Source organism: Leptodactylus fuscus, chromosome 10 (genome assembly GCF_031893055.1).
Source record: "Leptodactylus fuscus isolate aLepFus1 chromosome 10, aLepFus1.hap2, whole genome shotgun sequence".
In the NCBI taxonomy this organism is placed as follows: domain Eukaryota; kingdom Metazoa; phylum Chordata; class Amphibia; order Anura; family Leptodactylidae; genus Leptodactylus; species Leptodactylus fuscus.
The window spans coordinates 5,729,708-5,747,245 of record NC_134274.1 but is presented as its reverse complement, the minus strand read 5'-3'; the positions used below and the strand labels follow the sequence as shown (position 1 = coordinate 5,747,245).

The following is a 17,538-nucleotide window of genomic DNA, read 5'->3' as shown; positions in this document are numbered from 1 at the left end:
CTATCCCAATATTTTCCCCTAATCTATGATATTCGTACTTACACCCGCTATACTCCTTGTGCCCTTGGTGGTCTTATGAGCTCTTTCGGCCTCCTGGGTGACATCATAAGGGTGCCCCAACGTCATGATGCTTAGATACAAGATGAATCCAACCCTACTGGGACCAAAGGCCTAATTTCGGTTTCTAGCTTTAAGACCTAGTGCTTAAGACTTGAATCAGATCATGGACCACCGGGGTATTAAAGGGGCACTTTATTTTTTTAATTTTTTTTTTATTTAGATTAATTTTAATAATTTAGAAATATTTTTTATTTAGAATTGTTCCCCAAAGTGAGCAGGTCATAGCTTGTCCTGCTGTAAGAACCTCAAAGATCAGTTGTCCTCTGCAAGGAGAGCTGGTAGAAAGTGATTGATTTCCCTACAGCGACACCACAGGTCAAAAGGAGAATTACATGATATTACTAGAAATAAATAGACTATTTGGGTAATATGTGGGTATTTGAGGTCCCCCAGATGGGAAACTCTATTACTAGTAGACATCCTGGGTCTTCTAAAGTGGGATACTTTATTACGAGTGGACAGTGTGGGTCCGCTAGAATGGGAAACTCTATTACTGTTGGACATCATGAGTCCTCCGAAGTGGGAAACTCTATTACTAATGGCTATCTTTGGTACACTAAAGTGAGAAACTCTATTACTGGTGGATATCCTGGGTCCTCCAGATTGGGAAAGTCTATTACCCATGGTCACCTTGGGTCCTCCATAGTGGGAAACTCTATTACTGGTGGACATCCTGAGTCCTCCAGAGTGCGAAACTCTATTACTAGTGGACATCCTGGGTCTTCTAAAGTGGGGTACTTTATTAGTAGTGGACCTTGTGGGTCCACTAGAATGGGAAGTTCTATTACTGTTGGACATCATGGGTCCTCCGAAGTGGGAAACTCTATTAACTAATGGCTATCCTTGGTACACTAAAGTGGGAAGCTCTATTACTGTTGGACATCCTGGGTCCTCCAGATTGGAAAAGTCTATTACTCATGGTCACCTTGGGTTCTCCATAGTGGGAAACTCTTTCATTAGTGGACATCCTGCGTCCTCCATAGTGGGAAACTCTATTATTAGTGGACATCCTGGGTCCTCCAGAGTGGGAAACTCTATTATTAGTGGACATCCTGGGTCCTCCAGAGTGGGAAACTCCATTACTAGTGGACATCCTGGGTCCTCCAGAGCCCCAGACAAAGTCTATTTTTGCTTTTCCATTGTTTATTCGTCAAACTTTCCTCTTGTAATTTCGCGCCCCCCCCCCCCCCCCCATCTGTCTAATTTTGACACATAGACCTCGATGTATGAACGCAGCCTACATGGTGTCTAAGATACACTCTTCTCCATAAAATATTCATGCCTCCGTTGCTTTACATGATTACAACATCAGGCAGGATACGGTCCACTTATTTTTTTCCTGTATTCCCTATGGCAAGACAAAAAAAAAAAAATTAAAAAAATAAACCTTAAACATTTATCTCCCGATGATGAATCTAGGTCATTGGCCCCACAGCGAGCGCAGCCGCGGCTCCTAGGAAATGTCACTGTGGCTGCCGCGCGACTGCGACGACAGAGACCGACAGTGTGCTCCAGAGATGGCAATACTGTCATCTGAGACGGCAGAGCATCATAACAATGGCGGCGGTTTTGGGGATGATCCGTCCTATCGGGCAAAGTTTTAGGGGCAAAGTAAGATTGCAGCACTATTTTGGAGCGCTATAGCAGTAATATGTGCGCATCTGTAGGATGTATAATTGTAATACTGCCTATTATTTGGACACTTTATAGCAGCAGTATTATTACTGTATTACATATAATTCAGGCACTATATGACAGTGGTATTATTACTGTATTACATATTATTTGGTCACTATATGTCAGTAGTATTATTACAGTATTACATATAATTCGGACACTATATGATCGTAGTATTATTGCAGTATTACATATAATTTGGGCACTATATGGCAGCAGTATTATTACAGTATTACATATTATTTGGGCACTATATGGCAGCAGTATTATTACAGTATTACATATTATTTGGGCACTATATGGCAGCAGTATTATTACAGTATTGCATATTATTTGGCACTATATGACAGTAGTATTATTGCAGTATTACATATAATTCGAGCACTATATAACAGTAATATTATTACAGTATTACATATTATTTGTGCTCCGTATGACAGTAGTATTAGTACAGTATTACATATAATTCGGGCACTATATGACAGTAGTATTATTACAGTATTACATATTATTTGGGCACTATATGACAGTAGTCTTATTACAGTATTACATATAATTTGGGCACTATATGGCAGCAGTATTATTACAGTATTACATATTATTTGGGCACTATATAGCAGCAGTATTATTACAGTATTACATATAATTCGGGCACTATATGACAGCAGTATTATTACAGTATTGCATATTATTTGGGCACTATATGACGGTAGTATTATTGCAGTATTACATATAATTCGGGCACTATATGGCAGCAGTATTATTACAGTATTACATATAATTCGGGCACTATATGGCGGCAGTATTATTACATTATTACATATTATTTGGGCACTATTCGATAGTAGTATTATTACATATTTGGCCACTATATGGAAGCAGTATTATTATAGTATTATATATTATTTGGACAATTTATAGCAGCAGTATTATTACAGTATTACATATAATTTGGGCACTATATGACAGTAGTATTATTACAGTATTACATATTATTTGGCCACTATATGGCAGCAGTATTATTACAGTATTACATATTATTTGGGCACTATATGGCAGCAGTATTATTACAGTATTACATATTATTTGGGCACTATATGGCAGCAGTATTATTACAGTATTACATATTATTTGGCCACTATATGGCAGCAGTATTATTACAGTATTACATATTATTTGGGCACTATATGGTAGCAGTATTATTACAGTATTACATATTATTTGGACCCTACATGGTAGTAGAATTACTAAAGAATTACATATTATTTGGGCGCTATATGGCAGCAGTATTATTGCAGTATTACATATTATTTGTACACTATATGGCAGCGCAGCAGAATTTTTACAGTATTACATATAATTTGGGAGCTATATGGCAGCAGTATTACGACAGTATATGTCAGTATTTTGTTTATTTTATTTGAGCACTATGCTAAAACTGGTTGTGATATCTCAGCTGAATTTATAAGAACAAATGTGAAAATGTGAGGAGGGGGCTGGCAACTCCTTTGCCTCACGGCCAGGTCCCCATTTTGCATAGGACAGGTATGTGCATCATATGGTCGGAGTTACATAATGGAATGCTGTCTCCATAAAAATGATAAAATGTGGAGATTCCCTTTAAGGAAGACAGGTTGCAAATACAAGCTTGATGAAACTGCAAGGAGTTTGGGGGATTGCATTGATCTGCAGTGAACCTTGTCTTAATTGCTATAATTAGAGCCTGTTGAGTGCAGACAGTTAGCGCGGCCAGTGCCCCCTGGTCATTCACGATCACTCAGATGGAAAGCTTCTGCCTGACCTATCTCTCAGATACATTTCCCGGACTATGAAAGCTCCACGGACGGAACGTTAATTAATGCTGAAGCGGTGAGGGAATCCCGGGCGGCCTCATCCTGGCGTTGCCCACTTATTCAGACTTATTTACATGTGCCTCTCACTATCGCCATGAGACCGAGGTTTACTAATGTGCCCTAATTCCTTGAGCTGGAACATGTAATATATTATTCAGATATACAAAGTCACTTGATACAATTGATCCACAGCCAGTAGAAATATGTATATAACTGACACCTGGATGGTGCACGGATCTGCCCTCCGGACAGAGGCACAATAAGCCAAGAAAAAAACAAGATATGATCCAGCATCCACAGGAAATCGTTTAGTTAAAACGTAGCTTTTATTGCTATATTAAAAACATAGCGTTATCACCTTTGTGCATATAGAAAATATTTACTTCAATGAAAAAAATGTAAAAATATGTCCATGACACGAAACAAATAACACATGTCACATGTTAGGGCTAGTTCACACGTGGGCAAAGGGGAGGTTTTTGACAGCGGAATTCGCTTCAAAAACCTCTCCTTTAACATGGTGGTCTATGTAGACCACTAGCTTTTTTTCTCCTCCTAGCGTTTTCCGCCTGAAGAAGCGACATGACCTTTCTTCAGGCGGAAAACGCCTGAAGAATTGCATAGAAGTGAATGGGAGGCGAAAACCGCGCGGTAAAAAACCGCGCGGTTTTTTGCACACAAAACCGCGCGGTTTTTTGCAAAAAACCGCGCGGTTTTCGCCTGCAGTTTCTATAGCACATATAGGAAAAAAAAAACCTAGCGAAAACCGCTAGCGAAAACCGCGTCAAAAACCTCGTCAAAAACCGCGTGGAATGCAAAAAACAGCGTCAAAAAAACTCCTCGAGGTTTTTTACCTCGCACAAATAAGCTAGGCGGTTTTCACGTGTGAACTGACCCTTATTTGTTTCGTGTCATGGACATATTTTTACATTTATTTCATTGAAGTAAATATTTTCTATATGCACAAAGGTGATAACGCTATGTTTTTAATATAGCAATAAAAGCTACGTTTTAACTAAACGATTTCCTGTGGATGCTGGATCATATCTTGTTTTTTTCTTGGATTATTCAGATATGTAGCAGAGATGAGTTTGTAAGATGTAGGAATCCTAAGCTTGTAAACGTAAAAGATAGATAAATGTGCCAAATTTACTGGGACTTAAAGGGTAACTTTCACTATCTCCAACTTTTTACACCATTCAATAACTGCCAATCCACTGATTCTGGCGCAGTTGGAATTTTTTCTCTAGCCCTCACCGTTCCAGAGCTATACCTTGTACTAGTTTCAGAACTATTTTGCTCCCTATTGCTACCTGCTCCAATCTGGCACCGCCCACTTGATAGTAGGGATCGTATAAAGCATATTGGATGCTGAAACTAACAGGACTGATTGCTCGGGAACGGTGGGGGCTAGAGAAAAAATTCCAACTGCGCCGAAATCAGTGGAGAAGAACCTGTGGATGATAAGATTGAGTTTGTCTTTCGGTGTAGTGAGCAGCACTGAGCTTGTCTAACATGGGATTGACTTTCTGATGTAGCAGGATGGAAGTTGTCAAATGGAACAGAAATTTCATAGAATGTTGTTGCGATCAACCAAATGTGGCCACAGAATCAAAGCTGAGCTTGCCGGACGTAGCAGAGCTAAACGTGTTAATTAGCCACATTGAGGTGTGGATGTAGCAGAGCTGAATTTGTTACAATTCGTTAATTTTAATGATAATTACTGTTTTAGTCTCTGGTGTAACTATACGGATTGCAGTGGTCACAGTTATCGGCCCCATAACTGGGGGACTGTGAGTCCGGTGCAGATAACTTATCACCCAGCATTGTGCTAAATGACTAGCTCAGCTCTGCTACACCTGACACATCCAGCACTGCTATATATAGTCTGTATAGTGTTGACAAAGCATGCTAATATCTCACCTTTCCCACCAGCCTGTCCACCTGGGACTTATAGTCCTCCAGATGCAGCAACTGCTTATTGCCATGCTTGCCCGACCAATAGTAACACGACGACATCTGGCGCCCTCAGCTGTACGTGTAATAAGGGATTTTATCGCATCTCAGAGGAGTCTCCGGAATCTCCATGTACCGGTGAGTCGCAGGATATGAGAATATCACACCTAGTGCTGCTGTATGAGTTATAGTCCTGTATGCACATTGTATCAGACACATTGTATAAGACACATTGTATCAGACGGGCACACAAGGCAACTCTTAAAGGGACAGTACACAATTAGCAGGTGTTGTCCATCTACTTCTACTAAATAACTGCTGCCGCCACAGTGCTCCCATCATAGTGACAGTCATAGTGCCCCCATAATAGTGACAGTCAGTGCTCCCATAATAGTGACAGTCTCAGTGCTCCCATAATAGTGACAGTCTCAGTGCTCCCATAATAGTGACAGTCATAGTGCCCCCATCATAGTGACAGTCTCAGTGCTCCCATATAGTGACAGTCTCAGTGCCCCCATAATAGTGACAGTCTCAGTGCTCCCATAATAGTGACAGTCTCAGTGCCCCCATAATAGTGACAGTCATAATGCCCCCATAATAGTGACAGTCATAGTGCCCCCATATAGTGACAGTCTCAGTGCCCCCATCATAGTGACAGTCTCAGTGCCCCCATAATAGTGACAGTCAGTGCCCCCATAATAGTGACAGTCAGTGCTCCCATAATAGTGACAGTCATAGTGCCCCCATAATAGTGACAGTCAGTGCTCCCATAATAGTGACAGTCTCAGTGCCCCCATAATAGTGACAGTCATAGTGCCCCCATAATAGTGACAGTCTCAGTGCTCCCATAATAGTGACAGTCTCAGTGCCCCCATAATAGTGACAGTCATAGTGCCCCCATAATAGTGACAGTCTCAGTGCTCCCATAATAGTGACAGTCTCAGTGCCCCCATAATAGTGACAGTCATAGTGCCCTCATCATAGTGACAGTCTCAGTGCCCTCATAATAGTGACAGTCATAGTGCCCCCATCATAGTGACAGTCTCAGTGCCCCCATAATAGTGACAGTCTCAGTGCTCCCATATAGTGACAGTCATAGTGCCCCCATCATAGTGACAGTCTCAGTGCCCCCATAATAGTGACAGTCTCAGTGCTCCCATATAGTGACAGTCATAGTGCCCCCATCATAGTGACAGTCATAGTCCCCCCATAATAGTGACAGTCATAGTGCCCCATCATAGTGACAGTCTCAGTGCTCCCATATAGTGACAGTCATAGTGCCCCCATCATAGTGACAGTCTCAGTGCCCCCATCATAGTGATAGTCTCAGTGCCCCCATCATAGTGACAGTCTCAGTGCCCCCATAATAGTGACAGTCTCAGTGCCCCCATCATAGTGATAGTCTCAGTGCCCCCATAATAGTGACAGCTGCAGTGTTCCTATAATAGTGACAGTCAGTGCCCCCCATAATAGTGACAGTCAGTGTTCCCATAATAGTGAAAGACTCAGTGCCCCCATAATAGTGACAGTCTCAGTGCCCCCATAATAGTGACAGTCTCAGTGCCCCCATCATAGTGACAGTCTCAGTGCCCCCATAATAGTGACAGTCTCAGTGCCCCCATCATAGTGACAGTCTCAGTGCCCCCATAATAGTGACAGTCTAAGTGCTCCCATAATAGTGACAGTCTCAGTGCCCCCATCATAGTGACAGTCTCAGTGCCCCCATAATAGTGACAGGCTCAGTGCCCCCATAATAGTGACAGTCTCAGTGCCCCCATAATAGTGACAGTCTCAGTGCCCCCATAATAGTGACAGTCTCAGTGCCCCATAATATTGACAGTCATAGTGCCCCATCATAGTGACAGTCTCAGTGCCCTCATAATAGTGACAGTCATAGTGCCCCCATCATAGTGACAGTCTCAGTGCCCCCATAATAGTGACAGTCTCAGTGCTCCCATATAGTGACAGTCATAGTGCCCCCATCATAGTGACAGTCTCAGTGCCCCCATAATAGTGACAGTCTCAGTGCCCCCATCATAGTGACAGTCTCAGTGCCCCCATAATAGTGACAGTCTCAGTGTTCCCATATAGTGACAGTCATAGTGCCCCCATCATAGTGACAGTCATAGTCCCCCCATAATAGTGACAGTCATAGTGCCCCATCATAGTGACAGTCTCAGTGCTCCCATATAGTGACAGTCATAGTGCCCCCATCATAGTGACAGTCTCAGTGCCCCCATCATAGTGATAGTCTCAGTGCCCCCATCATAGTGACAGTCTCAGTGCCCCCATAATAGTGACAGTCTCAGTGCCCCCATCATAGTGATAGTCTCAGTGCCCCCATAATAGTGACAGCTGCAGTGTTCCTATAATAGTGACAGTCAGTGCCCCCCATAATAGTGACAGTCAGTGTTCCCATAATAGTGAAAGACTCAGTGCCCCCATAATAGTGACAGTCTCAGTGCCCCCATAATAGTGACAGTCTCAGTGCCCCCATCATAGTGACAGTCTCAGTGCCCCCATAATAGTGACAGTCTCAGTGCCCCCATAATAGTGACAGTCTCAGTGCCCCCATAATAGTGACAGTCTAAGTGCTCCCATAATAGTGACAGTCTCAGTGCCCCCATAATAGTGACAGTCTCAGTGCCCCCATCATAGTGACAGTCTCAGTGCCCCCATAATAGTGACAGGCTCAGTGCCCCCATAATAGTGACAGTCTCAGTGCCCCCATAATAGTGACAGTCTCAGTGCCCCCATAATAGTGACAGTCTCAGTGCCCCATAATATTGACAGTCATAGTGCCCCATCATAGTGACAGTCTCAGTGCCCCCATAATAGTGACAGTCTCAGTGCCCCCATAATAGTGACAGTCTCAGTGCCCCCATAATAGTGACAGTCTAAGTGCTCCCATAATAGTGACAGTCTCAGTGCCCCCATAATAGTGACAGTCTCAGTGCTCCCATAATAGTGACAGTCTCAGTGGCCCCATCATAGTGACAGTCTCAGTGCCCCCATAATAGTGACAGGCTCAGTGCCCCCATAATAGTGACAGTCTCAGTGCCCCCATAATAGTGACAGTCTCAGTGCCCCCATAATAGTGACAGTCTCAGTGCCCCATAATATTGACAGTCTCAGTGCCCCATAATAGTGACAGTCATAGTGCCCCCATCATAGTGACAGTCTCAGTGCCCCCATAATAGTGACAGTCTCAGTGCCCCCATCATAGTGACAGTCATAGTGCCCCCATCATAGTGACAGTCATAGTGCCCCCATCATAGTGACAGTCTCAGTGCCCCCATCATAGTGACAGTCATAGTGCCCCCATCATAGTGACAGTCTCAGTGCCCCCATCATAGTGACAGTCTCAGTGCCCCCATCATAGTGACAGTCATAGTGCCCCCATCATAGTGACAGTCTCAGTGCCCCCATCACAGTGTTACATATAACGGTAGTTACAATATAATCACTGGACTCTGATGCTACATAAATATTAACCCTGTTAACCCTTTCAGGCCCTCCATCCGCCCCATGGGACTTGAACTATGAAGTCACTGGTCCTGGCTCTGTCTCTCTGACATGGAGAACCCCGAAAGACATGGGAGGTCGCTCAGAGATCGTCTACTCAGTGGCATGTAAAGAGTGTGTGACCAGCCGCTGCCTGCGCTGCGGGGATGGGGTGACCTTCAGGCCCGGACAGGTGGGGCTCACCCACACCAGGGTCCAATTGTCAGGACTTCTGCCCGGAGTGGCCTATACCCTGGAGGTCCAGGCCACCAATAAGGTGTCAGAGATGAGCATTGACCCTCCCAAATACACATCGCTGAATGTCAGCATCAGTCAGTCAGGTCAGTGGTGGGGCGACATCTACAATAGCGCCCTAATAAGCTCTGTCCACTCATGTGACACCAAAAATGGTTTATTTTTATGTTAAACATATTTTTTAAAGAATTTTGGATTTTATTTTACAAGTCATTATCTATTGTTAATAAAATAAATCAATCCTGTAATTTTCACTCTGACCACTAGGCCTAATAATAGACAGACAATGGCCAATTTTGTAGGCAGTTTTCATTTATATCACAGACATGATTACAATGTAAGATAACACCTATTTCTGCCCTATATAATCTTGCCTAATTACGGAGGTGGCCGGAGTATTACAAGTCCCAGCAGTTCCTATAGTTCCCTGTCTTTGGTATTTGCAGCTCCTTGGCTGTCTACTTGCCAGTCTGTCTCTTCCTCCCGCTCCCCCAGGCCTCGCGCTCTAATAGAATTTGTCTTTGTGACGCTTTCTCTTTACCGTGCGTGAGGGGTCTCGTAAGAGGCGGTGATGCCGTGACCCAAATTCAAAGTGACAGCTCCGGCCAAGCGTCCCCTCCCTGCAGTCACATGTCACCGCGCACAGCGCTCTCTTTCTGTGGATTACGCTTTTTGTGTGTGTTTTTGATACACTGGAAAAATATGTTCTGTCTCATCTTCTCCGCTCTATTTATATCCCCCGCCATCCCCTCCGCCGCCGCCACCGCCGCGCTCTCCCTCCTCTCCACTTATGTCTTATCATCTCTATTCCAGTGCCATCTGCTGTGCCCATCATTCACCAGGTGAGCCGCTCCATGCAGAGCATCACATTAACCTGGCCCGAACCGGAACAGCCCAACGGGAAGATCCTGGACTATCAACTGCGCTACAAGGAGAAGGTACCAGCGCAACATCTGTGCACTATGACACCTGGAGGGGGCGCCACAACCTGCCCAGACTAATAGGGCAACTACATGAGGGAGCAATGACTGCTCAGCCAAGGGCAGAGACATATATGTGCAGTGTACAAGGGACATACAATGTTGGCCAAATGTCTTGGCCCCCCTGCAGTCCTGTCAGATAATCCTCGGTGTCCCCCAGATAATGATTACAAGCACAAACTCTTTGGTAATATCTTCATTTATTTTGCTTGCAATGAAAAAACACAAAAGAGAATGAAAAAAAAGTCACATCATTGATCATTTTACACAAAACTCCAAAACTGGTGCGGACAGAAGTATTGGCGCCCTCAGCCTAATACTTGGTAGCACAACCTTTAGACACAATAACTGCGCACAACCGCTTCCGCTAACCAGCAATGAGTTTCTTACAAGGCTCTGCTGGAATCTTAGACCCTTCTTCTTTGGCTCCTGCTCCAGGTCCCCCCTGAGATGTGAAGGGGGCCTTCTCCAAACTGCCACCAAGAGATCTCTCCCCCTCCCCCACAGGTGTTCTATGGGATTCAGGGCTGGACTCATTGCTGCCACTTTACAAGTCTCCAGGGCTTTCTCTCACCACCATTTTCTAGTGCTGACCTGAAGTGTGTTTTGGGTCCTTGTCCTGCTGGAAGAGCCCTGACCTCTGAGGGAGCAAAGCAACCCCAAACCATCAGGGACCTCCGCCATGTCTGACTGTAGGGGGCATCTTCTTCTTTTTTTCCTGTATCTCTATGTTGAGGCCTTTTCCTACTTTTGTCTCCTCTGACCAGAGAACATTCTTCCAGAACGGTTTTGGTTTTCTCAGGTAAGTTTTGGCAAACTCCAGCCTGGCTTCTGTCTGTGGGTAAGAAGTGGGGTCTTCCTGGGTCTCCTACCATACAGTCCCTTCTCATTCAGACGCTGACGCTGGATAGTACGGGGTGACACTGTTGTACCCTCGGACTGCAGGGCAGCTTGGACTTGTTTGGATGTTAGTCGAGGTTCTTTATCCGCCATCCGCACAATCTTGCGGTGAAATCTCTCGTCCATGTTTCTTTTGCGTCCACATCTAGGGAGGTTAGCCACAGGGCCATGGGCTTTACACTTCTTACTGACACTGCGCACGGTAGACACAGGAACATTCAGGTCTTTGGAGATGGACTTGTAGCCTTGAGATTGCTCATGCTTCCTCACAATTTTGCTTCTCAAGTCCTCAGACAGTTCTTTGGTCTTCTTTCTTCTCTCCATGCTCAATGTGGTCACACAAGGACACAGGACAGAGGTGGAGCCAACTTTAATCCATTTCAACTGGCTGCAAGTGTGATTTAGTTATTGCCACCACCTGTTAGGTGCCTCAGGTAAGTAACAGGTGCTGTTAATTACACAAATTACAGAAGCATCACATGATTTTTCAACAGTGCCAATACTTTTGTCCACCCCCTTCTTTATGTTTGCTGTGGAATTATATCCAATTTGGCTTTTTGACAATTCTTTTTGTGGTTTTCCATTGAAGACAAATTAAATGAAGAAAATACCAAAGAATTTGTGCTTGCAATCATTTTCTGGAAGAACACGAGTATTATCTGACAGAATTGCAGGGGTGCCAATACTTTTGGCCAACACTGTAGATAGATAGATAGGAGATAGATAGATAGATAGATAGATAGATAGATAGGAGATAGATAGATAGATAGATAGATAGATAGATAGATAGATAGGAGATAGATAGATAGATGATAGATAGATAGATAGATAGATAGATAGATAGATAGGAGATAGATAGATAGGAGATAGATAGATAGGAGATAGATAGATAGATAGATAGATAGATAGATAGATAGGAGATAGATAGATAGATAGATAGATAGATAGATAGATAGATAGATAGGAGATAGATAGATAGATAGAGAGAGAGAGAGAGAGAAGAGAGAGAGAGAGAGAGAGAGATAGATAGATAGATAGATAGATAGATAGATAGATAGATAGATAGATAGATCTTCCACCATCTCCATCTCTTTACCCCCTCCGGCAAACTTGCAGTCTCCTCTCCGTTCCTCACCGTTCCCATTATTATAATTAACATTCATCTCTCTGGTGGGCGGTCTCAGACTACCTGCTCCATCCCAGGACCGCCCACCTGACAGTAGAGAGACCATTGAGTGTATTTTTATTGCCCCGTTGCTCGCACATTTCCCTTAGACAGCTCGCCTTGTGGACAGAGATGGAACTGCACGTACAACTGTGTAAGACAGTGATTATAATGGTAACATTGTAACGGTAACTGAATAAAACGTCGCTTTAGTGTTGGGGATTTTGGATTGTGAGACCTCAGATCTTGTGGCCGCAGTACAGACGCGACTTCCTTCTCTGGGCTGTAGGCCTTTAGCATGGGCAACAGCGACCTCTGCAGGCAGTAAGAGATACTGCGGCGTGCGACCATTACAGCCTGAAGTCAGCAGGAAATATTCTTCACTAGAGATGAGCGAACAGTGTTCTATCGAACTCATGTTCGATCGGATATTAGGCTGTTCGGCATGTTCGAATCGAATCGAACACCGCGTGGTAAAGTGCGCCATTACTCGATTCCCCTCCCACCTTCCCTGGCGCCTTTTTTGCTCCAATAACAGCGCAGGGTAGGTGGGACAGGAACTACGACACCGGTGACGTTGAAAAAAGTAGGCAAAACCCATTGGCTGCCGAATACATGTGACCTCTAATTTAAAAGAACAGCGCCGCCCAGGTTCGCGTCATTCTGAGCTTGCAATTCACCGAGGACGGAGGTTTCCGTCCAGCTAGCTAGGGCTTAGATTCTGGGTAGGCAGGGACAGGCTAGGATAGGAAGGAGAAGACAACCAACAGCTCTTGTAAGAGCTAAATTCCAGGGAGAAGCTTGTCAGTGTAACGTGGCACTGACGGGCTCAATCGCCACAACCCAGCTTTCCCAGGATCCTGAATGGAATACACTGTCAGTGTATTCCCGTATACCCGATATATACCCCGATACCCGTTCCAACGGTGTGCCCCCCCCACCTTCACCCCAGAAATACCCTGCAAGTCCCCTAGCAATAGAATTGGGGCTATATACACCCACAATTTTTACTACTGGTATACAGTGCCATTGTCTGACTGGGAATTCAAAGAATATATTGGGAATACAAATACCCTCATTTCTTGCTACTGCCATATAGTGCCAGTGTCTGACTGGGAATTCAAAGAATATATTGGGGTTACGTGCACCCACAATTTTTACTACTGGTATACAGTGCCATTGTCTGACTGGGAATTCAAAGAATATATTGGGAATACAAATACCCTCATTTCTTGCTACTGCCATATAGTGCCAGTTTCTGACTGGTAATTCAAAGAATATATTGGGGTTACGTGCACCCACAATTTTTACTACTGGTATACAGTGCCATTGTCTGACTGGGAATTCAAAGAATATATTGGGGTTATAAATACCCTCATTTCTTGCTACTGCCATATAGTGCCAGTTTCTGACTGGTAATTCAAAGAATATATTGGGGTTACGTGCACCCACAATTTTTACTACTGGTATACAGTGCCATTGTCTGACTGGGAATTCAAAGAATATATTGGGGTTACGTGCACCCACAATTTTTACTACTGGTATACAGTGCCATTGTCTGACTGGGAATTCAAAGAGTATATTGGGAATACAAATACCCTCATTTCTTGCTACTGCCATATAGTGCCAGTTTCTGACTGGTAATTCAAAGAATATATTGGGGTTACGTGCACCCACAATTTTTACTACTGGTATACAGTGCCATTGTCTGACTGGGAATTCAAAGAATATATTGGGGTTATAAATACCCTCATTTCTTGCTACTGCCATATAGTGCCAGTTTCTGACTGGTAATTCAAAGAATATATTGGGGTTACGTGCACCCACAATTTTTACTACTGGTATACAGTGCCATTGTCTGACTGGGAATTCAAAGAGTATATTGGGAATACAAATACCCTCATTTCTTGCTACTGCCATATAGTGCCAGTTTCTGACTGGGAATTCAAAGAATATATTGGGGTTACGTGCACCCACAATTTTTACTACTGGTATACAGTGCCATTGTCTGACTGGGAATTTAAAGAGTATATTGGGAATACAAATACCCTCATTTCTTGCTACTGCCATATAGTGCCAGTGTCTGACTGGGAATTCAAAGAATATATTGGGGTTACGTGCACCCACAATTTTTACTACTGGTATACAGTGCCAATTTCTAACTAGGAATTCAAAATGCGCAAGGCTCCCGGAAAGGGACGTGGACGAGGCCGTGGGCGAGGTCGGGGGAATGGTTCTGGGGAGCAAGGTAGCAGTGAAGCCACAGGGCGTCCCGTGCCTACTCCTGTGGGGCAGCAAGCATTGCGCCACTCCACAGTGCCAGGGTTGCTTGCCACATTAACTAAACTGCAGGGTACAAACCTTAGTAGGCCCGAGAACCAGGAACAGGTCTTGCAATGGCTGTCAGAGAACGCTTACAGCACATTGTCCAGCAGCCAGTCAGACTCTGCCTCCTCTCCTCCTATTACCCAACAGTCTTGTCTTCCTTCCTCCCAAAATTCCGAAGCTTTACAGAACAATAACCCAAACTGTCCCTGCTCCCCAGAGCTGTTCTCCGCTCCTTTCATTGTCCCTCAACCTGCCTCTCCACGTCACGATTCCACGAACCTAACAGAGGAGCATCTGTGTCCAGATGCTCAAACACTAGAGTCTCCTCCATCTCCGTTCGATTTGGTGGTGGATGACCAGCAACCCACCCTCATCGACGATGATGTGACGCAGTTGCCGTCAGGGCATCCAGTTGACCGGCGCATTGTGCGGGAGGAGGAGATGAGACAGGAGTTGGAAGAGGAAGTGGTGGATGATGAGGACACTGACCCGACCTGGACAGGGGGGATGTCAAGCGGGGAAAGTAGTGTGGATGTTGAGGCAGGTGCAGCACCAAAAAGGGTAGCTAGAGGCAGAGGCAGAGGTCAGCAGCTTAGGTGAAGCCAGGCCACACCCGGAATCTCCCAAGATGTTCCAGTTCGTACCCAGCCCCGAAAAACTCCCACCTCGAGGGCACGTTTCTCGAAGGTGTGGAGTTTTTTCAAGGAATGCGCCGAGGACAGATATAGTGTTGTCTGCACAATTTGCCTCTCGAAATTGATTAGGGGCTCTGAGAAGAGCAACCTGTCCACCACTTCAATGCGCCGTCATTTGGAATCCAAGCACTGGAATCAGTGGCAGGCAGCAACGGCAGGACAAAGGCCGCCTGCCGTTCACGCCACTGCCACTGCCTCTGCCACTGCCTCTGCCTCTGCCACTGCCACTGCTGACTGTGCTGGCGATGCACTCCAGAGGACGAGCCAGGACACCACTTCATCTGCCTCCGCCACTTTGTTGACTTCTACCTCATCCTCCCCTGGTCCTGTCTTATCTCCTTCTCCTGCACCATCAAAGGCACCATCAGGCGTTTCTTTACAACAACCCACCATCTCTCAGACATTGGAGCGGCGGCAGAAATACACTGCTAACCACCCACACGCGCAAGCCTTGAACGCCAACATCGCTAAACTGCTGGCCCAGGAGATGTTGGCGTTCCGGCTTGTTGAAACTCCCGCCTTCCTGGACCTGATGGCAACTGCGGCACCTCGCTATGCCGTCCCTAGCCGTCACTACTTCTCCCGGTGTGCCGTCCCCGCCTTGCACCAGCACGTGTCACTCAACATCAGGCGGGCCCTTAGTTCCGCGCTTTGCACAAAGGTCCACTTGACCACCGACGCGTGGACAAGTGCATGCGGACAGGGACGCTACATTTCACTGACGGCACACTGGGTGAATGTAGTTGAGGCTGGGACTGCTTCCCAAACTGGCCCGGTGTACCTCGTCTCCCCGCCTAACATTCCTGGCAGGGACACGAGAAGAACACCCCCCTCCTCCTCCTCCTCTACTGCCTCCTCCTCCGCCACCGCCTCCTCCTCCGCCACCGCCTCCTCCTCCGCTGTTAGATTGACCCCAGCTACGAGTTGGAAACGTTGCAGCACTGGCGTTGGTAGACGTCAGCAGGCTGTGCTGAAGCTGATCAGCTTGGGGGACAGACAGCACACTGCCTCCGAGGTGAGGGATGCCCTCCTCGATGAGACGGCAATATGGTTTGAGCCGCTGCACCTGGGCCCAGGCATGGTCGTTTGTGATAACGGCCGGAACCTGGTAGCAGCTCTGGAGCTTGCCGGACTCCAACATGTTCCATGCCTGGCCCACGTCTTCAACCTAGTGGTGCAACGTTTCCTAAAGAGCTACCCCAATGTTCCAGAGCTACTGGTGAAAGTGCGGCGCATGTGCGCCCACTTTCGCAAGTCGACAGTAGCCGCTGCTAGCTTAAAATCTCTCCAGCAACGCCTGCATGTGCCACAACACCGGCTTTTGTGCGACGTCCCCACACGCTGGAACTCAACGTTTCAGATGTTGAATAGAGTGGTTGAGCAGCAGAGACCTTTGATGGAATACCAGCTACAAAACCCTAGGGTGCCACAAAGTCAGCTGCCTCAGTTTCACATCCATGAGTGGCCATGGATGAGAGACCTTTGTGACATCCTACGGGTCTTTGAGGAGTCCACAAGGAGGGTGAGCTCTGAGGATGCGATGGTGAGCCTTACAATCCCGCTCTTGTGTGTTCTGAGAGAATCCCTGATTGACATCAGGGATAACTCAGATCACACAGAGGAGTTAGGGATAGCATCCGATCCGTCACAGCTGGAGAGTAGGTCCACACATCTGTCTGCTTCACTGCGTTTAATGGAGGAGGAGGAGGAGGAGGAGGAGGAAGAAGAGTTGTCCGATGATGTGATGGTGATACAGGAGGCTTCCGGGCAACTTCGAATCGTCCCATTGTTGCAGCGCGGATGGGTAGACATGGAGGATGAGGAGGAAATGGAGATTGAACTTTCCGGTGGGGCCAGAGGAGTCATGCCAACTAACACTGTGGCAGACATGGCTGAGTTCATGTTGGGGTGCTTTACAACCGACAAGCGTATTGTCAAAATCATGGAGGACAACCAGTACTGGATCTTTGCTATCCTTGACCCCCGGTATAAAAACAACATCTCGTCTTTTATTCCGGTAGAGGGGAGGGCCAATCGCATCAATGCTTGCCACAGGCAATTGGTGCAGAATATGATGGAGATGTTTCCAGCATGTGACGGTGGCG

The 17,538-nt window shown here is 45.8% G+C and overlaps 1 protein-coding gene across 1 annotated transcript in view; it reads left to right on the top strand.

The window, feature by feature from the left end:
- The window catches only part of LOC142182853 (ephrin type-B receptor 5-like), a 38,690-nt gene that overhangs the window by 10,669 nt on the left and 10,483 nt on the right, over window positions 1-17,538 (top strand). Inside the window, exons 4-6 of the mRNA XM_075257624.1 lie at window positions 5,586-5,744; window positions 9,119-9,451; window positions 10,179-10,303. Of these exons, the coding sequence (XP_075113725.1) occupies window positions 5,586-5,744; window positions 9,119-9,451; window positions 10,179-10,303 (617 nt within the window). The remainder of the gene's footprint in view (window positions 1-5,585; window positions 5,745-9,118; window positions 9,452-10,178; window positions 10,304-17,538) is intronic.